This window comes from Bombina bombina, chromosome 6 (genome assembly GCF_027579735.1).
Source record: "Bombina bombina isolate aBomBom1 chromosome 6, aBomBom1.pri, whole genome shotgun sequence".
NCBI lineage: Eukaryota > Metazoa > Chordata > Amphibia > Anura > Bombinatoridae > Bombina > Bombina bombina.
In genome coordinates, this window is record NC_069504.1 from 338,385,982 (window position 1) to 338,407,497 (window position 21,516).

At 39.6% G+C, this 21,516-nt stretch overlaps 1 protein-coding gene across 1 annotated transcript in view; it reads left to right on the forward strand.

Moving 5' to 3' along the window:
* Window positions 1-21,516, forward strand: part of NT5DC3 (5'-nucleotidase domain containing 3) — a 163,277-nt gene that overhangs the window by 125,042 nt on the left and 16,719 nt on the right. The window contains exon 11 of the mRNA XM_053719250.1: window positions 1,881-1,967. Coding sequence (XP_053575225.1) covers window positions 1,881-1,967 — 87 coding nt within the window. The remainder of the gene's footprint in view (window positions 1-1,880; window positions 1,968-21,516) is intronic.

The window sequence follows — 21,516 nt, forward strand, 5'->3', positions numbered from 1 at the left end:
AAATTTATGCTTACCTGATAAATTTATTTCTTTTTGGATACGATGAGTCCACGGCCCGTCCTGTTTTATGAGAGAGGTTTTTTTTGTTTTTGTTAAACTTCAGTCACCTCTGCACCTTGGCTTTTCCTTTCTCTTCCTAACTTCGGTCGAATGACTGGAGGGGGAGGGAAGGGAGGAGCTATTTATACAGCTCTGCTGTGGTGCTCTTTGCCTCCTCCTGCTGACCAGGAGGCGATGTCCCACAAGTAAGGATGAAATCCGTTGACTATAGAAATAAATGCATCAAGTAAGCATAAATTTTCTTTTTACAAATTGAAGGTTTGTGGCAACCCAGTGTCAAGCAAGTCTATTAGAGCCATTTTTCCAACATAAATACACATATAAACACATAAATACACATATGTGTATGTGTGTATATATGTATATATACACATATATACCATCAGCAAAAAGATTGACTCACTGAAGGCTCAGGTGATGGTTAGTATTTTTTAGCAATAAAGTATTTTTTAATTAAGGTATGTACTTTTTTTTTAGTCATGATGCTATTGCACATTTAATAGACTACAGTATAGTGTAAATATAACTTTTATATGCACTGGGAAATAAAAAAATGATTGGGACTTTATTGCTATATCCACTTTTTAGCAGTAGTCTGGAACCAAACCCGCAATATCTCTGAGGTACGCCTGTAGCTAATAAACCCCAGATCCCTACAACAATAATATATAATCATCCCGTCTCGCTCTGTTGACTGGGGGGCCGGTTGCTAAATAACCCTTATGCTTACCAAGAGAGTTCCACATATATGATGAAAGCTGCCATAGCTTTGCAAGGCAGCTACACGTCTTTACAGCAGATGCTGGTAATATATCGGACAATCTCCAACATCGGATCTAGGTGAACTGATTGAGGTCCAGCTATGGCAGCTTTCATCATATATGTGGAACTCTCTTGGTAAGCATAAGGGTTATTAAGCAACCGGCCCCCCAGTCAACGGAGCGAGATGGGATGATTCTAGGAGGGTAAGGTGAGTAGCATTTTGAGCCCCTGCAACGGACATACTGAATGCCAGTTTTCTACATATTGGGTGAGAACTATATGCTTTGCTACCTACCCTGCCTATACCCTAGCCTTTGCATAATACTGACTGTATACATACTATCTGGGGAAGACTGCTTCTAACCGCTTCACTGCTTGCTTATTAATTGGGGATACAGCTGCACACAAGGACTTTCCGTGAATCCTTAGGAGGTGGAGATTTCTAACATTGGAATATCATTGTGATTTCATTTAAACCGATACCGGAGAAGAGGTGCTATTTACACATAGGGAGCTCCCTAAATAACTTTTGTATCAAGGGTACCCTTTGAGCAATATATATATATTTCATCTGCTGTAATTGTGTGTTTGTTCTATACCGCTAAGGTGGCTTATTCTTAGCTATATTTTGATGTTGATATTTGGCAAATATTTAATAGTATCTATGTCAGTACTATATTATTAAATGACATGTTCATGAGCATTTGTGGGTGGTATTCTACTGATTTTTCTTATATGACGTTATTAGTATTGTGCCAGGCAATGGTATACTTTTAAATCATCAGTGGAGGGTATATGTTGTTTTTGCCTCTCCCTTTTGATTTAACCCCTCTTTCTTTTGAGTATTTAATATTTTAGTTATGCCTCTGTGCACTGCACACCTGCTTTTGTCCTAATTACAGCAGGTGTGCATTAACTAAGTCTAACTATTTCTGGTGCCAATCATTCATGTTAACGAACAAAAAAACTATTACATTTTAAAATTGTGCCTTTTTTAAAAACCAAGAAAAAAATTAAAAAAAATAAAAGTTAAAATAAAGTTGTTTTTATTTTCAAAGGGTAATTTATTTGAATTTCTGAAGCTTACCGGCTGGCGAGGATCAAAAGTTTTGTACTTTGGAGATCACATATACAGTGATTTAGCGGTAAGGGAACATTCTTTATTCTTGCTAGTGAAAGTTTATGTAAAAATGTCTGTGTCTTAAAAGGACATTAAACCCACATTTTTTCTTTCATGATTCAGATAGAGAATACCATTTTAAACAACTTTCTAATTTACTTCTATTATCAAATTTGCTTAATTCTCTTGATATTCTTTCCTGAAAAGCATATCTAGATATGCTCAGTGGCTTCTGATTGGTGGCTGCACATAGATGCCTCATGTGATTGGCTCACCCATGTGCATTGCTATTTCTTTAATAAAGGACATCTAAAGAATGAAGCAAATTAGATAACAGAAGTAAACTGGAATTTCTCCAACATTGGTGTTTCCGGTCCACGGCGTCATCCTTACTTGTGGGAATATCTCTTCCCCAACAGGAAATGGCAAAGAGTCCCAGCAAAAGCTGGCCATATAGTCCCTCCTAGGCTCCGCCCACCCCAGTCATTCTCTTTGCCGTTGCACAGGCAACATCTCCACGGAAATGGTTAAGCGTATGTGGTGTTTTAGTTGTAGTTTTTTATTCTACTATCAAGAGTTTGTTATTTTAAAATAGTGCTGGTATGTACTATTTACTCTGAAACAGAAAAAGATGAAGAATCTGTTTGAGAGGAAGATGATTTTAGCAGATAGTAACTAAAATCGGGTGCTGTTTCCACATAGGACTGTTGAGATGAAGTAACTTCAGTTGGGGGAAACAGTTAGCAGACTTTTTCTGCTTAAGGTATGACTAGCCATATTTCTAACAAGACTGTGTAATGCTGGAAGGCTGTCATTTCCCCTCATGGGGACCGGTAAGCCATTTTCTTAGTCTCAAACAGAATAAAGGGCTTAATATGGGCTATAAAACTGGTAGACACTTTTATGGGCAAAATCGATTGCTTTATTTGGGCATTTTATACATGTTTATGCTTGTAATTCACACTTGTAAGCTTGGGGAACGTTTTTTAACGTCAGGCACTGTGTTAGACACCTTTCCAGTCAGGAAGGGCCTTCCCAGTTGTAGGCTGAGCCTCATTTTCGCGCCATTACTGCGCAGTTACTTTTTGAGAGCAGACATGCAGATGCATGTGTGAGGATCCCAAAGTAGTTGGAAAACTTCCTAAAAGGCTTCATTTGGTATCGTATTCCCCTCTGGGTTTGGTAAAGTCGCAGCAAAGGCTGTAGCTGGGACTGTAGAGGGGTTAAAATTGTAACCGGCTCCGGTTTCTTTAATTTAAGGGTTAAAGCTTTGAAAATTGGTGTGCAATACCTTGAATGCTTTAAGACACTGTGGTGAAAATTTGGTAATTTTTTAACAATTCCTTCATACTTTTTCACATATTCAGTAATAAAGTGTGCACTGTTTAAAACAAAACGTTACTGTCACTTTAAATTTTAAACTTTTTTTTTGTACTTTATTGACAAGTTTAAGACTGTTTAACATGTCTGCACCTTCAGATAAGCTATGTTCTATATGTATGAAAGCCAATGTGTCTCCCCCTTCAAAATTGTGTGATAACTGTGCCATAGCGTCCAAACAAAGTAAGGACAGTACTGCCACAGATAATTAAATTGCCCAAGATGATTCCTCAGATGAAGGGAGTAGACATGGTTCTACATCATCTCCTTCTGTGTCTACACCAGTTTTGCCCACGCAGGAGGCCCCTAGTACTTCTAGCGCGCCAATGCTTATTACCATGAAACAATTGACGGCTGTAATGGATAACTCCATAGCAAATATTTTATCCAAAATGCCTACATATCAGAGAAAGCGCGATTGCTCTGTTTTAAACACTGAAGAGCAGGAGGGCGCTGATGATAATTGCTCTGTCATACCCTCACACCAATCTGAAGGGGCCATGAGGGAGGTTTTGTCAGATGGGGAAATTTCAGATTCAGGTAGAATTTCTCAACAGGCTGAACCTGATGTTGTGACATTTAAATTTAAATTAGAGCATCTCCGCGCACTTCTTAAGGAGGTGTTATCTACTCTGGATGATTGTGACAACTTGGTCATTCCAGAAAAATTATGCAAGATGGACAAGTTCCTAGAGGTTCCGGTGCACCCCCGACGCTTTTCCTATACCCAAGCGGGTGGCGGACATAGTGAATAAGGAGTGGGAGAGGCCCGGCATACCTTTTGTCCGCCCTCCTATATTTAAAAAATGATTTCCTATGGTCGACCCCAGAAAGGACTTATGGCAGACAGTCCCTAAGGTCGAGGGGGCAGTTTCTACTCTAAACAAGCGCACTACTATCCCTATCGAGGATAATTGTGCTTTCAAAGATCCTATGGATAAAAAATTGGAGGGTTTGCTTAAAAAGATTTTTGTACAGCAAGGTTACCTCCTGCAACCCATTTCGTGCATTGTTCCTGTCACTACAGCAGCGTGGTTCTGGTTCGAGGAACTAGAAAAGTCGCTCAGTAGAGAGACTCCGTATGAGGAGGTTATGGACAGAGTTCACGCACTCAAGTTGGCTAATTCTTTTATTTTAGATGCCGCTTTGCAATTAGCTAGATTAGCGGCGAAAAATTCAGGGTTTGCAATTGTGGCGCGCAGAGCGCTTTGGCTAAAGTCTTGGTCAGCGGATGTATCTTCCAAGACAAAATTACTCAATATTCCCTTCAAGGGTAAAACTCTCTTTGGGCCAGAATTGAAAGAGATTATTTCTGACATCACTGGGGGAAAGGGCCACGCCCTTCCACAAGATAGACCTTTCAAAGCCAAGAATAAGTCTAATTTTCGTTCCTTTCACAATTTCAGGAACGGACCGACCTCTAACTCTGCATCCTCTAAACAAGAGAGTAACGCTTCACAAACCAAACCAGCCTGGAAACCGATGCAAGGCTGGAACAAGGGTAAGCAGGCTAAGAAGCCTGCTGCTGCTAACAAAACAGCATGAAGGAGTAGCCCCCGATACGGGACCGGATCTAGTAGGGGGCAGACTCTCTCTCTTTGCTCAGGCTTGGGCAAGAGATGTTCAGGATCCCTGGACGCTAGAAATAGTTTCTCAGGGTTATCTCCTGGAATTCAAGGAACTACCCCCAAGGGGAAGGTTCGACATATCTCGCTGATCCTCAAACCAAATAAAGAGACAGGCATTCTTACATTGTGTAGAAGACCTGTTAAAAATGGGAGTGATACACCCAGTTCCAATGGCGGAACAAGGAATGGGATTTTACTCAAATCTCTTCATAGTTCCCAAAAAAGAGGGAACCTTCAGACCAATTCTGGATTTAAAAATCCTAAACAAATTTCTCAGAGTACCATCGTTCAAAATGGAAACCATTCGAACGATTCTACCTACAATCCAGGAAGGTCAATTTATGACTACCGTGGATCTAAAGGATGCGTATCTACATATCCCTATCCACAAAGAACATCATCAGTTCCTAAGGTTCGCCTTTCTGGACAAACATTACCAGTTTGTGGCCCTCCCATTCGGGTTAGCCACTGCTCCAAGGATTTTCACAAAGGTACTCGGGTCCCTTCTAGCGGTTCTAAGACCGAGGGGGATTGCAGTAGTACCATACTTGGACGACATTCTAATACAAGCGTCGTCTCTTTCAAAGGCAAAGGCTCATACAGACATCGTTCTGGCCTTTCTCAGATCTCACGGATGGAAGGTGAACATAGAAAAAAGTTCCCTGTCTCCGTCGACAAGAGTTCCTTTCTTGGGAACAAAAATAGATTCTTTAGAAATGAGGATTTTCCTGACAGAAGTCAGAAAGTCAAAACTTCTAAACACTTGTCAAGTTCTTCATTCTATTCCTCGTCCTTCCGTAGCTCAGTGCATGGAAGTAGTAGGGTTGATGGTTGCAGCAATGGACATAGTTCCTTTTGCGCGAATTCATCTAAGACCATTACAACTGTGCATGCTGAAACAGTGGAATGGGGACTTTACAGACTTGTCTCCAGTGATTCAAGTAGATCAGAAGACCAGAGATTCACTCCGTTGGTGGCTAACCCTGGACCACCTATCCCAGGGAATGAGCTTCCGCAGACCAGAGTGGGTCATCGTCACGACCGACGCCAGTCTAGTGGGCTGGGGCGCGGTCTGGGAATCCCTGAAAGCTCAGGGACTATGGTCTCGGGAAGAGTCTCTTCTCCCGATAAACATTCTGGAACTGAGAGCGATATTCAATGCTCTCAGGGCTTGGCCTCAGCTAGCAAAGGCCAGATTCATAAGATTCCAATCAGACAACATGACGACTGTTGCTTATATCAATCATCAGGGGGGAACAAGGAGTTCCCTGGCGATGAAAGAAGTGACCAAAATAATACAATGTGATAGATACTCTAGTTCAAGCCAGAAAACTGGTAACTAGAAAAATTTACCATAAAATATGGAAAAGATATATCTGCTGGTGTGAATCCAAGGGATTCTTATGGAATAAGGTCAAAATTCCTAAGATCCTTTCCTTTCTACAAGAAGGTTTGGATAAAGGATTATCAGAGAGTTCTCTAAAGGGACAGATTTCTGCTTTATCTGTCTTATTAGTGTAGAATAGGTAGTGTACTAAAGCGCCAACTCACACCTGTATGCCCGGAAAAGGGTGATACCTAGCTATCACCAATGGTGTAGGAATGTTTAAAAAGATGAGGTAACCAGGCGCCAGCACACGGAGGCTAGGTGTAAAAAATGCAGAGTTTAATAATACAAGAGAAATAACAATAATATTAAAAACAATAAACCTTCCTAGTCTATTGATCCAAGACTAGTTACAATGTGTATAATAAAGGTTATGCAGTAAAATCATATCATCAAATAGTCAAATGATCAAAATGATGCGTTTAAAACAATATCAAACTTTGAAAAGGGCTAAAAATAGCACCTTGAGTAGGAATATACTGTGATTAGACTCTAGGTTAAGCCTGAAATATCAGATCCTCTAATATGCTTGTTGAAAGAAAAAAGAAAAAAGAAACAAAGAGGTCTGGGTCCTAAAAAGTGTCCTAGATGGGATTAGTGCTGTAATCAAAACTCAAATGTCAATGTTCCAAAATGTGCCAAAATGTATCCAAAGCGATGTGTTGAAAAAATCTTAAAAATAGTCCAATTCGTGAAGACCGTGGATTGAAAAACCAGTGAATCGAGAAAAAAACAGTGTAATATAAAAATAAACTGACAGTGATTATTGCGGTAGTGCAAAAATAACTCCAAATGATACACACACAATATAAAACTTCAGAGTGATGCAGCTTTCCTGAAAACAGATAGTGTTCTAGTGTCTTTGGAGCAGGGAATTCACTCACAAGATGAGAAAATCATCCATGGTGGAAAACGTAAATACAAGACGATAAAAAACAGTATAATTGCAAAAATAAAATGCAAAAAACAGTATAATTGCAAAAATAAAATGCAAAAAACAGTAGGCACCTGTGGAAAAAAGAAATAGGTACAATGTGTAATAAATTAACAAAAAGGTGCTTCAATGAAATCAGACTTACCAGTACAAGGTCTACGCGTTTCGGCCTCTCTAGGCCTTTATCAAGACTGATTACTTGTACTGGTTGATGGCCTTTTATAGCTATTATTTATGAGTGACCGGATGTGGGTTTCGTATTACTTCCGGTTTCGTTGTTTTGTTGAAATTATCAATATTTCGTTTCATTGTTTTTCTTTATAGAGCCCTATATAATAGTGATATATTCTATATATATACTATATCTACACTTTGAGAAATGAGGTTATATTGCTAGAAGAGCGGTTTTTTTAGCCTCCGTGTACCCGTGACGTCACTTCCGGTCGGGGGTGGCTGTCGTTAATCGCAGCTATTATACCTGATATAAACTATATTGCAAATTATTCTTCTAACTATTACATCTATATTAGTGGTATAATATCCTATGTCCCAATTCTATACTTTTGGTTGCGATATTAACTGTATTTTGCGGTGCCGTTTTTTTGGGCTTCCTATTGGTTGTTTTTTTGGGGAGAGCCGAATTCTTTATTATCCCATTGGCTATGACGTCACTGGTAGCTCCACTGGTGATCGGGTATAACCGAAGGTGTGAGATTCCTTAATACTTATATATTTGGGAATATATACTCTCTAATCCTTTAGTGTGCTTAATCCATAGTGAAGTTGGAAAGCTTATCTTGCTTATGTTATCACTGGTTAAGTGCGTTTAATATCCCCCTTATTTTGAAACGAATTTCCTATTTAAAAATTGTAATTGTATTGTTTCTTAAATCTCTTTCATTATAGAGGTATATCGAGGTTTCTTATCTACTGATATTTGTATTGGGTCTGTTTGCTTCATAGAGCTTGGATCTGATTAACAGGAATTTTGGTAGAGCTATATATATCTATATATACATATGTGTGTGGTATTAGAGGAATTGGTGGGAGATCTGAGGACTGGTCAGTTATGTGTAAGGAGACAAGGCATGTTTCAGTCGTATATTTTGTAGCAGAGGCACGGCTTATTGCTCAAACACTCTGCCGTCTAATCTCTAAAAAACCTATTTCTGTGTGTTGGTCTGTCCTCTCTGGAGGGCTAGTTGTTTAATATAAAAAAGATAAATAGAAAATAGAAAATAAAGAATAAAAATTAAAAAATAGAGGATAAAGCAATGTCTGTGGAATAATCCCTTAGGGTACAAGTGTTTTAATCGTTACTCATAGCGGAACAAGAGGAGACTATATTTCCTCCCAGATTACTACTATATTTCTAACGGATAGTTTAAATATAATAATAATAATGGTGTAGTTTATATTCGTGAATGGGAGGAGAACTAAGGGGAGAGATCTTATGTGCTCAGTTTATAAAATTCAAATAGACTACTTATCCTTCAGAATTAGTGTATCTTCTATAGTTGCACTTTTGAGGTAATGTATCTAATAGATAATCAATTAGCAGAAGTATATCTTTAATCTTAGTGTTCTCTGGCTACGGGAGATAAGAGGGACAGTGTTCTCTATTACTTATCTGAGTTTGGGATCTTGGTAATTTCTTTTCTTTTTGGAGGGCTAGGTGTGGATCATATTATATTCTTATTTTGAGGTTAGATGGTGTTTCTCTCAGCATTTCATATCAGATCATAACGTATTCAAGTGGAGACATTAGGACGAGATTTTTAAGAGATATTCTATGGGATCATTAGCCATGTGGTTCTTTCTTGAGGTGTGTTCTTCAAAGTTACTGTTTAATTATTTTAAGTTTTAGATTATATTCAAAACAGGTGTGAAAGGTCTTCTTTATTGTTCAGTCCCTTTGGGTAGAGACAATCAAGGTCAAAGATCCATTTCGATTCGGCAATGCGTAGTTTGTTATTGTAATTGCCACCTCTCCAACATTTCGTCACTTTTTGTATCCCCATAAAGGATAGATCTTTTGTGTTTCCCTGATGTTTAATCGAGAAATGGCGGTATAGGGCTGTGTCCATATTCAGTTTCTCAATGAGAAGTAGGTGTTCGCGTATTCTTTCCTTCAGGGTCCTGGACGTTTGTCCCACATATTGAAGCCCGCAGGAGCATTGTAGAATGTAGATGACCCCACTGTCTTGACATCTGATTAAATCGTGTATTTTGTATTTTTCTTTCGTGTGGAAACAACTGAAGGTGGCAGATTTAATACCATGTTTGCAAGCCTTGCATGATATACAAGGAAAGAAACCTTTAATTTTATTCCCATAGACGTCTTGTACGCCTGATATTTTCTTCTTTTGTATACTAGGAGCTAGCTTGCTTTTTAAGTTCTTGGTCTTCCTGTATACGAACTTTGGTTCAGGTGGTAGTTTTTCGCCAATAATATCGTCATCTTTCAACAATGACCAATGCTTGCGGAATATATTTTCAATAATCTTTTTGTTCCCACTGTATTCTGTTATCATATTTACATTAAGGGTATCATCTCCCGCTGGTTCTTCTTTCCTTTTGTATTTCATCAGTTCCGTTCTTTCAATATGGCTAATGTCCTGTATCTTCTGTTCCAATTGGTTTCCGTCATATCCTCTCTCCAGGAACTTGCTCTTAATAAGTCTTGCTTGTTGTTCCCATTTTTCATGGGTAGAGCAGTTCTTCTTTATTCTCAAGAGCTGTCCTGTTGGGATATTGTCCTTCCAGGACTTGTGATGACAACTCATCCTGTGGATGAAGTTGTTACTGTCCACTTTTTTAAAAAATGTAGATGTCTCCATTCTACCATTTTCTATTTCAATTTTGAGGTCTAGGAAGACCAGTTCGGTCTTACTCCAGGTGTATGTAAATTTTAGGTTGTTTGTACTTCTGTTCATCACCTCAATAGTGTAGTCAAGGTCTTCCTGTGTCCCCTTCCAGATGATGATGATATCGTCTATGTACCGGCGATAGAGTACCAGGTCCGCACTTGCTGGGCATGACTCCCAGAAGATATGTTCCCATTTTCCCATATACAAGTTGGCATAACTGGGTGCGAACCTGGTACCCATCGCCGTACCGCATATCTGTTGATAATAACTTCCCTCATTGTAGAAGTAGTTATGGGTGAGAATATATCGAATCCCTTCCAGGATGAATATCTTCTGTTCTTCTTGAAGTTCCACATCTTTATCTAGAAAGAATTCCACCGCTTCTAGACCATCTTCGTGTGGGATACACGTGTATAAGGACGTGACGTCACATGTAGCTAGAATATATCCCTCTTCCCAAGTTATTTCATCTAGGAGATTTAGTACCTGTGTGGAGTCCTTTAGGTAGGAAGGTAACTGCTTCACATATCTCTGGAGGTTCAGATCGATGTATTCAGAAAGGTTTGAGGTCAAAGACCCAATGCCTGAAATGATTGGCCTTCCTGGTGGCTTCTGCAGAGATTTATGGATCTTGGGCAAGTGGTATAGTATTGGGGTTATCGGGTGACTGATGTTGATATAGTCATACTCTTTTTTGTTTAATATCCCCTGTTCTTTGGCCTGATCCAAAATCGTTAGCAATTCATTTTTGTATATTGTTACCGGATTTTCTGGTAATCTTAGATAGGTCTCCTTGTCACTTAGAATCCTTGTGTTCTCTAATTTGTAATCTATGTTATTCATGATTACGATTCCCCCTCCTTTATCTGCCGGTTTGATCGTTAAATTGTGGTTGTCTTCTAGAGTTCTGATGGTTTTTATTTGTTGATTAGATAGATTGTGTTTTCTAATCTTTAGTTTGCCGGGCTGTATCTCCCTTATCTCTTTACAGACCACAGTCTCAAATGACTCTATAGCTGTTCCCTTGCTGTTTGTAGGGTAAAACGTTGACTTAGGCTTTAAGTCTGTATGTTTGTATATATCCATACCTCCCTGTGAGGTGTAGGCTGATCTCTCAATAGGAGATTTTGCAAAGAATCTTTTGAGAGTTAGCTTCCGAATAAACTCCTTTACATTAATGAAAGTTTGGAATTTATTCAAACTTCTTGTAGGGGCAAAAGAGAGGCCATACTTTAGGATAGAGGTCTCGTCTTTAGAGAGTGCATGGGAGCTTAAATTAAAGATGCCTCCTGTTTTCTCTTCAGTTGCCAGGGTGATTTCGGTTTCTTTATTTTTACTCTTATTTGCTCCTCCTCTTTTCCCACGGTGGGTTTTTCTCTTCTTCTTTTTCAGGATGTTGTCGGCTTTTCCGATCTTCCTTCCCTCTGTGCCTTTGGCATTCTCTCCTTCTCCCTGTTGTGTATATGATCCTGCTCTAAAAAAGGTGAATTGGTTTCAGTGGCAGTTGTCAGCCTTTGAGGACCTTCTCGTTGTTCCGTCTGTTTCATATGTTGTTCCATTCTCCATTCTTCTCTTGCATGATCTTTCTTAGGTTCCTTCTCGGAGTAGGTATTTTCTCCTTTTCTCCATTGTGTCCTATAGTTATTTGCTGGAGTTTGATATGTGTTGTTTCTCCTTGGTGGGATATCTCTTTCATCCTCATATCTATATTCAAAATCGTTATGTCTGTATTGATATGAACGTTCTTCATCATTATATCTATGTTGATATGCTCTCCTCTCATAATAACCTCTTGGTGTATTTCTGAAATTACTCCTAATTCTTGTGTGGTTTGGTGTCCTATTGTGATAATTATCCCATCTGTCCTCCTGAATGTTCCTCCTTCTATCAGGTGAGTAGTCCCCTCTTTGTCTGAAATCCCTATCATTATTATAATAATTCTGATGGTAGTTATCATCATATCTTCTATTATCATAATGGGTCTTATTTTGTGGGTGTGTTGAATGTCTAAAATGATTTGCTCGGTTGAAGTATCTCCGGGGTGGTCTATAATAATTCGGCCTTTGGGTTGTGTGATATTCATGTCTATTGGTGTATCTATTGGAATCTAGATTGGATTCAGGTAAATGTTGATTTCTTTGCTGTTTATTATTCTTGGGATGTGTGACTATAGTTCGTATATTTGTTGTTTCTGTCTCTATATTTTCTATATTTGATTCCTGATTCTCCCTAGTTTCATTATTCTCATATTTATCAATATTTGATTCCTTATTTTCTAGCTCTCTCATAAGTTTTTTAGTCTTTTTCTGGATTACTTCATCCCTTACTTTCTTTACTTTCTTAAAAAGATTTTCTTTTTTATCTATTATATCTTTAGATTCTTGTCCCGAATGTTCTAAGTTCAGTAGAATCTCTTCGTTGTATTTAATTTTAGAGTCCATATCCGCTGTTAGAGACTCTCTGTATTCAATAATAAGTTTAATCAGTTGTCTCGATGTGTTTATCAAGACTGTTTTCCATCTCTCAGATATTGAATTAGAGAGAGGAAATGCACACTCTTTATGAGTCATAAGGCCTTTTGGAATAATGTCTAGTTCGAGACACTTCTTTAAGAATGATATCTCGGCCTTGTACTTAACCTCTGAGATTAAAAGTTTCTCTAAGTGTCTAAATATGGACTGTATATCTACAGTTTCATCTTCTTCTAGTTCAATGTTAATTTGTTTCTGTTGTATGTTAACATCTATAAGTACATCCTCTCGTAGTAGGGCTAATGACTCCATCTAAGAGAATCAATAGAATATAAAATATAAAATATAAAATATAAAAGGAGTGGCTGCTATAGTAGTGCTAGGTTCGAATAATCAGTGTAGAATAGGTAGTGTACTAAAGCGCCAACTCACACCTGTATGCCCGGAAAAGGGTGATACCTAGCTATCACCAATGGTGTAGGAATGTTTAAAAAGATGAGGTAACCAGGCGCCAGCACACGGAGGCTAGGTGTAAAAAATGCAGAGTTTAATAATACAAGAGAAATAACAATAATATTAAAAACAATAAACCTTCCTAGTCTATGGATCCAAGACTAGTTACAATGTGTATAATAAAGGTTATGCAGTAAAATCATATCATCAAATAGTCAAATGATCAAAATGATGCGTTTAAAACAATATCAAACTTTGAAAAGGGCTAAAAATAGCACCTTGAGTAGGAATATACTGTGATTAGACTCTAGGTTAAGCCTGAAATATCAGATCCTCTAATATGCTTGTTGAAAGAAAAAAGAAAAAAGAAACAAAGAGGTCTGGGTCCTAAAAAGTGTCCTAGATGGGATTAGTGCTGTAATCAAAACTCAAATGTCAATGTTCCAAAATGTCTTATTACACAAACGACTGGCAGCTGTGCCAGATGTTCAAGCATTTGTTCAGGCTCTGGTTAGGATCAAGCCTGTTTACAGACCTTTGACTCCTCCCTGGAGTTTAAATCTAGTTCTTTCAGTTCTTCAAGGGGTTCCGTTTGAACCCTTACATTCCATAGATATTAAGTTGTTATCTTGGAAAGTTTTGTTTTTGGTTGCTATTTCTTCTGCTAGAAGAGTTTCTGAGTTATCTGCTTTGCAGTGTTCTCCACCCTATCTGGTGTTCCATGCAGATAAGGTGGTTTTGCGTACTAAGCCTGGTTTTCTTCCAAAGGTTATTTCTAACAAAAATATTAACCAGGAGATAGTTGTACCTTCTTTGTGTCCGAATCCAGTTTCAAAGAAGGAACGTTTGTTGCACAATTTGGACGTAGTCCGTGCTCTAAAATTCTATTTAGAAGCTACAAAGGATTTCAGACAAACATCTTCTCTGTCGTCTATTCTGGTAAGAGGAGAGGTCAAAAAGCGACTTCTACCTCTCTTTCCTTTTGGCTTAAAAGCATCATCCGATTGGCTTACGAGACTGCCGGACGGCAGCCCCCTGAAAGAATCACAGCTCACTTTACTAGGGCTGTGGCTTCCACATGGGCCTTCAAGAACGAGGCTTCTGTTGATCAGATATGTAAGGCAGCGACTTGGTCTTCACTGCACAATTTTGCCAAATTTTACAAATTTGATACTTTTGCTTCTTCGGAGGCTATTTTTGGGAGAAAGGTTTTGCAAGCCGTGGTGCCTTCCGTTTAGGTAACCTGATTTGCTCCGTCCCTTCATCTGTGTCCTAAAGCTTTGGTATTGGTTCCCACAAGTAAGGATGACGCCGTGGACCGGACACACCAATGTTGGAGAAAACAGAATTTATGCTTACCTGATAAATTACATTCTCCAACGGTGTGTCCGGTCCACGGCCCGCCCTGGTTTTTTAATCAGGTTTGATGAATTATTTTCTCTAACTACAGTCACCACGGCACCCTATAGTTTCTCCTGTTTTTTCCTCCTGTCCGTCGGTCGAATGACTTGGGTGGGCGGAGCCTAGGAGGGACTATATGGCCAGCTTTTGCTGGGACTCTTTGCCATTTCCTGTTGGGGAAGAGATATTCCCACAAGTAAGGATGACACGTTGGACCGGACACACCGTTGGAGAAAGTAATTTATCAGGTAAGCATAAATTCTGTTTTTGTTTAAAATTGTATTCTCTGTCTGAATCATGAGAGAATTTTTTGGGGTTTAATGTCCCTTTAAATCTAAAGGAACAATTCTGCTTTGTTATACTTTGTGCAATGTTGTATTCTTGACTATGGAATGAAATAACTTTGCTTTTCTTTTTTATGATGCATATTTTAGATACTCAGATAAACGGGCTTCATCTTACTCAAGAAGTCAAGTTTATAATATTTAACAAATAATATTTATAGTAATTTAATAGCACTACTTCTATATCTAATCTTCTCAGCAAGCCTCAGTAATCTTCTACCCTAACTTATCACTTGCTTCAACTTTCACTTGTTAGACTTTTTTCTTTTCCCCCTTTTCTTCTTGTATCTTCAGTTCTAGAACATGAATCCTTTTTCATAGTAGCTCAATATCTTGTACTTTCTTCATGACACCACTTGAAGCTGTTGTTGATTGGTTTTCATTGGGTTAATATTAAATCATCCCCATTTTTTTATGTTTTTGAAAGTGGCTTTTTACTTGAAACATATGATCTTATTTTTATATTTTCTGTACTACTGAATGAATTCTTTAAACTTAGTTGCATAACTCTGACCCATTCCTTTTCCATTTGTGTGAAATTCATGTGTCCTAACATACATATTCATCTGGATGTTTCTGATTACTATCTGTTCTATTCATGTGAAATGCAAGGGTTCTACCATGCCTCCCACTGCAGAGGTTCTAGCACTAACCTGCCCTGTTTGTTTCTGGAGTTAGGAGTTCACAGCTGGCAATATATAAAGGTCTCCCCTTTTGTAAATTGTATATTTTACTTTATATCCTGTACAAGAGTTGTTTTTTCTTTTGTTTTTTTGTTCATTCATATACCCTTCTATCTCAGTTTCAATTGGTTGGTGATAAGAATGGGACTGCTTCTGACTCACTTTTTCTCTGGACTTGTGCTGCTTTGGTAGATTGCTATTTTCATTCTCCTGCCTTTCATCTCCATGATCTCCCTAGCTGTTCAGGTAACTTTCAATGTAAGGGTACACTTCAGCCACCAGTGTTCACTTTTCATGTTTTCTAAGTTGTCCTTCAACTCTCCCTTCTGCTGGTGTACAACAAATAATCATTTCCACTCTGTGGGTGGTGCTAGTCATTCACACCCTTAATTCAACTGCAATAGTTTCCCTCTTAATATGCATTCCATTCCATTTTTGTGTACGGCTCTAGGCTAAAAGTAAAGTTCCATAAGGTTCCTATGCTATTCTGCAGGAGTGCACTTATTCTTCACCAAGTGTGTACCTCTCTGTCTGAATACCCTACTTCTGGGCTATTACTGCCAAAGTCTGTATCATTTTTTTATAACAGTCCTTGATGGATTTAATTCAATCCATCATGATCTCCACTATAAAGTCTGATTATTTTAGGTTTTCTCCCAGCAGCTTTGGAATTTGGACCCCCATAACAATAAAACATCAAAAGATGTCAAGTAGGCCATCTAGTGGTATCATCAGACCTGGTTTTCAATTATTTTATCCGTGGACAATTACATGTCTTTCTTAAACATGATGAAAGTTAAAAGGATACTAAACCCACATTTTTTTTCTTTCATGATTCAGATAGGACTAAATTGGAAAGTTGCTTAAAATTTAATGCTCTATTATCAATTTTTCTTCGTTCTCTTGCTATCTTTTTTTTTTTTAAAGAAGGTATCTAAGCTAAGTAGGTAACCAATTTTTGGTTCAGGACCCTGAACAGCACTTGTTTATTGGTGGGTGCATTTAGCCACCAATCAGCAAGCACAACCCAGGTTATGAACCAAAAATGGGCCGGCTTCTAAACTTACATTCTTGCTTTTCAAATAAAGATAGCAAGAGACTGAAGAAAAATTGATAATATGAGTAAATTAAAAAGTTGCTTAAAATTGTATGCTCTATCAAAACCATGGGTTCAGTGTCCCTTTTAATGGTATCTTCCTGACCTTAGATCAAACTGTAAGGGTACAAGATATCAATACTATTGACAGAGCATCCCACACAAATGCAAAGGAAAGAATCTCTCCCCTCCATGCAGTTATCTTTGAGCCTTATTAAGTAGGCTAGGATAAGGACAGGAAAGTACATTTTGCCTCAAAACCCATTCTCAAAAGGTATTCTTAGTAACGTCCTTCTGTTGTGGTTACCCCTCATATTTGGGTTAAACAAAGCACACCTCATCCCTTTGTTGTAGACTCCTTGTAGCCCTCTGTGATAACAGCATGTTATTAAAAACATTTGCATCTGGAGGAAATCTGTCATCATGGAGTTGAATTAGCAGGAGTCTTTTAACTATGTTAATATTTTGGACAAGCTTATTGTTATAGAAGTGCATCTAAGCGTGACAAAATAATAGATAACAGACTCTACAAGTAAGAGCCTCATCGGTAGCAGTTTTGGACCACAGACTATGGAACCCTCTGGTTCTAGACCTAGTCAGCACATACCTAAAAACATTTTTAAAACGTTTTTTCATTCCACAGGAAGATCTTAGATGATCCTAGATGATCTTAATTTTCTCAACAATCCTCCCATCTTGTACTTGCTGAGAGATACTTGTGAAAAGCAAAGGCCTTACTCAAAAATTAATCTAAAGCCCATGTAGGCAAATCCTGGAGATCCATAAGGTTGGTTGTTCCACTTTCAGAAAAAAATGTCTAACAGGTGGTTCCAGGACAGTTTTTCCTTCTAAATACAGGGAGAGTCCACAGCTGCATTTATTACTTGTGGGAATACAGAACCTGGCCACCAGGAGGAGGTGAAGACACCCCAGCCAAAGGCTTAAATACCTCCCCCACTTTCCTCATCCCCCAGTCATTCTTTGCCTTTCGTCACAGGAGTATCGCAGAGGAGTGTCGGAAAATTTGGAGTATTCTCTTGTGGGGGGTAGTACCCTTCAGTAGGGGACTGGAGTTTTAAGTAGTCTTGTCAGCCTCTCAGTGAGAGCATGAATGAAAGTTAGTCTGGAGATGCAGGGAGAGTCTTTCTTCAAAGCCATTCAGGCTCATATTAACAGCTCCTTAAGTAATCAGCGTTGATGAGTTTCTCTGCCTGCTTGCCTTTGCTCATGTCCATGTCAGAGGCGCTGCTACAATCTGTCAAACTTGAAGGACTGTGTTGCAGTTCTACGGCATAGAGTCCGGTAAGATCATTTCATTTTATACACATGTTAACGGTAGAAGACAGGGTCTCAGTGGGACTCCTTTATCTTTATGGAATCAATGGTTAATATCTCCTAAGGAGGGTTATTGAACAGTGGGGATTTTTTTTATCATGTTTGTTATATGATTTTGACTGCTTATGTGTATGAACGTGTGTGCTCTTTGGCTGATACGGAACGTACATGTTACTTTCTTTTTGAGGGCTGCACAGTTTTTTTATTAAGCTGGTGCGCCTTTCTTAGCAGGGGCAGTCCTTCATGAGCACCATGTGACCGGGATGGGTCAAGTTTATTCCTGCTTCTGATTCCTGACTAAGTGTCTGAGGAGAGGAGCGTCTTCTATACTTGTCTGGGTCATAGATGGTGGTGAGTGCCCCAGCGATTGGGGGTATAAGATGCCAGTTGTTTTTTTCTCTTTTGATAATAAGGATAATAAGGATTCTGATATGTTATAGGAGTATCACTCCGAGACAGAATTTGATACCTGTGTATATTGTGAGGAGGCCCGGGTAACCCAGTCATCTCAATTATGTTCCGTATGCCGCTATAAGGTGTTCTCATCAACCACTGTTGGGTTGTCTGATACCGCTGAGCCATCCGCCTCTGAGGATTCTGAATCCAGTGAGGCGCATTCCCTAGATTCTTCTGTTCCTTCATATTCAGTTTTCCCGAGTTCCGCTCCCCCTTCACCTGTGAGGGGGTTGTTTCCACCAGAGGTTACTACGCAGTTCTTCATGGATATCTCTACGGCCTTAGCGATGCTACCTCTTCCTGCTGCGCGCAATTGAAGGGCCAATCCATGTTCTCCTGACCAAGGGCCGTCGTGTAAAATGACGATTGTGTCCGATCATTCCTCTGGGGATGCGGTTTCCTCTGAGGCTTCAGAGATTGAACCTCCAGGGTCGGAGTATACGAACTTAAATCCTACGACTGCGTAGAGCATAGCATTTAGATTGGCACGCCTGCGTTCTGATACCGGTTTTTGGTGATGTTAGAGGTTCCCAGTACTGATCTGTCAGGTGAATCTCAGTCCTCTAAATCGGATAACGATCTTGAATAAGACGAGTAGAGAGGATTAGCTTCCTATTCCTTATCGTCTCGATTTGCATGTTGTTTTTATTCTCTTATTAGAATCCCAGTTCTGAGCTCTAAGTAGGATTGTGTGACAGGCTGGACCTGGTCTTGTTTACACTCTCCCTGTTTTCAGTTAAATGTTTGGGCATTTGATTATTTTTTCCTCTGCGTGCTATTCCATTTTAGGATAGTTTTCCGTTTTTAGAGCTCTGGGTTGTTATAGAAACGCGTATAAGACGTTTTGTCACATGGGATTTTGAGATTTTCTTCTAAATTGGTCGAGTTTGTTGTAGACTTCCGGTGGAAGCATTTGGATCACTGTTGGGGGTGGTGGTCCCCCGATAATTGCGAGACAATTTTATAAGCCACAGAGCTTATATTCTTTAGTTTGTTTTTCTCCGTTTTTCTAGCATTGCTGGAATTTGAGAATTTCTGTTAGCACTTGAATGTTTTCACAGATGTGTTGTATCCTTGATGACAGACAGGACCTGTTTTGGGTTCTTAAGTCTGTTCCTTCCCTTTACACAAAGGGGAGTCCTTCTAGCTTTTGGTCCAGACACTTTGAGTTCTTCTATACTAGAGTACAGGCTGGATCTGGCTTTAGACTTTAACTTGGATGGGTGCTTGAGGGATCTTATGGATCTAGGAACCCTAGAGACAGAGCTAGACTCTTTCTTTTGGGACTGTCTTCTCTTCTATTGATTTCGTCTTTGGGAAGTTTTGGGTGACTTTTGGAGTCATGGCCCCGGTATCTATCGCCCAATAAGGAGAGGGGAGTCCGTCCTAGTTGGTTTCTCTGGTTGTTAAGCAGAACTTACAATGCTCCTGTTGTCTGAGACTGTAAGAACTCTTTTCTTTTGTTCAGCTATAAGGATGTCTTTCTATTTCATCCTTTTGAGCGAATCGTGTTCTTAGGAACCGTTTTTCTTCCAGCAAACCTCATTCTGATCGTCTGTTTCCCTTTGGGGTTCTGTTGGTTTAGGTGGCAGCACCCTGCTCCAGATTTTGCAGTAGCTCCCGGGTCTTCTGGTTTCTTATCATCGGCTGTTACTAGACCTTTAGGGATTTTCTCTAGTCTTTTTGATCCTCAGAGTTGGCTCTAGACTTGAGTGTCTGGTTAAATCTCCAGGGTGTTTATGTCTTTGGTCAGGAAGTTTTTTTACTGAGATCTTGCGATATGCCCTCTAGTCCCCCTTCTGGTCTTTGTTGGCCGGGGAGGGGGGTGATATTGTCTACCAAGGCTGATCTTTCTGTCTGAAATAGCTATTCAGGGACGGTTTTGTCTTTGTCTCTTCGCTGCCTGTGGGGAGTGAGTGTCCTATGGGAGTCCGTGGATCAGGAGTTGTCTGTCCTTTTTATCCTATGGTTCCTCAGCTGAGCATTCGGCCTTGAGGCTTTGGTCTTCTGGGTTCGTACCAGTTTTGACCTTTCGGTGGGTAGCTCCATTTGTTTGGAAAGGGAGAGTTCCTACTGCAGAGTCGGGAGGAGCTAGAGTTTGACGTTGGGCGGAGGCCCACTATGGCTCTTAGTCAACAGTCCTCTAATAAGCAGGCTCTTCAGGAACGGATGTTCGTGACTATCTTTATTTCTCGAGGAGTGATATCTGATTGGAGAAGCTGATCAGAAGTCCTTTCCTTTCCCTGGTTTCCTCTTACGCTTTCAGGGAGATGCGGCGTAGTGGTTAGATCCACCATTTCTGAATCAGAAGGTTGTGGCTTGGAACCCAGGTCAACTTCTGTGTTTTTGTTTTTTTTCTGCCAGACGTTACATCTGGAGTCTGCTAGCATCCCTATGTGGGGCCTGCAGTCTGGCTGTTGGACGATATTACTCATTGTTGGGATTGGTCTTATCCTAGCAAAGCTAGCGACATGTTAGACTGATTGTTCAGTTTTTGTCCGCGAGTTAGTATCGCGGTTTAAGGGTCTCACATCCGTGGGTATTGTTACTGGGCATCATAGACTCTTTCTATGAGCGAATGCGAGAAATTGTTTGAGCCTAGCAGAGGGAAAGCGTTCTGGAAGGGCTATGTTCCTTTGTGGTGCATAATTGGTCCCTATCATAGATGCTGAGGATCACCCATGTAGGGAGGAGCTGGTGTGTTCTGGCTCTCTATTGGACTTTTGGAGTCTGTCTTTATTTTTCCCAGGATGAGAAGGGGAAGGGCCTTCCTAGCAAGCGCTGGCTAGAGCAGTCCTTTTTGGGACAGATAGCTCTCCTTTCCTGTTGAGTACCTTCGTCGCATAGTATGCGGTAGGTGTGGGTTGAAAACGGCGGCAGTCCTTGCTCCTTGATTGTGGGCTTGCAGCAATTTTCGATTCCCTGATTGCTCTTCTGTTCCAGAAGATCATCGCACTTTCAGGCGTTTCATTCTTTTTGCTGGAGCGCTGACTACAGTCAGGCCTGTACCTTTCTTGCTTGTTCTTGGAGCTTAGTCTCTTTTTTTGGGGTGGCTCAGAATTAATTTTTCTAACCTTACAGGAATGTTCTTTGAATTCCTTTTTTCTGCAATTTATTCGGTCTGTAGATTTTTTTT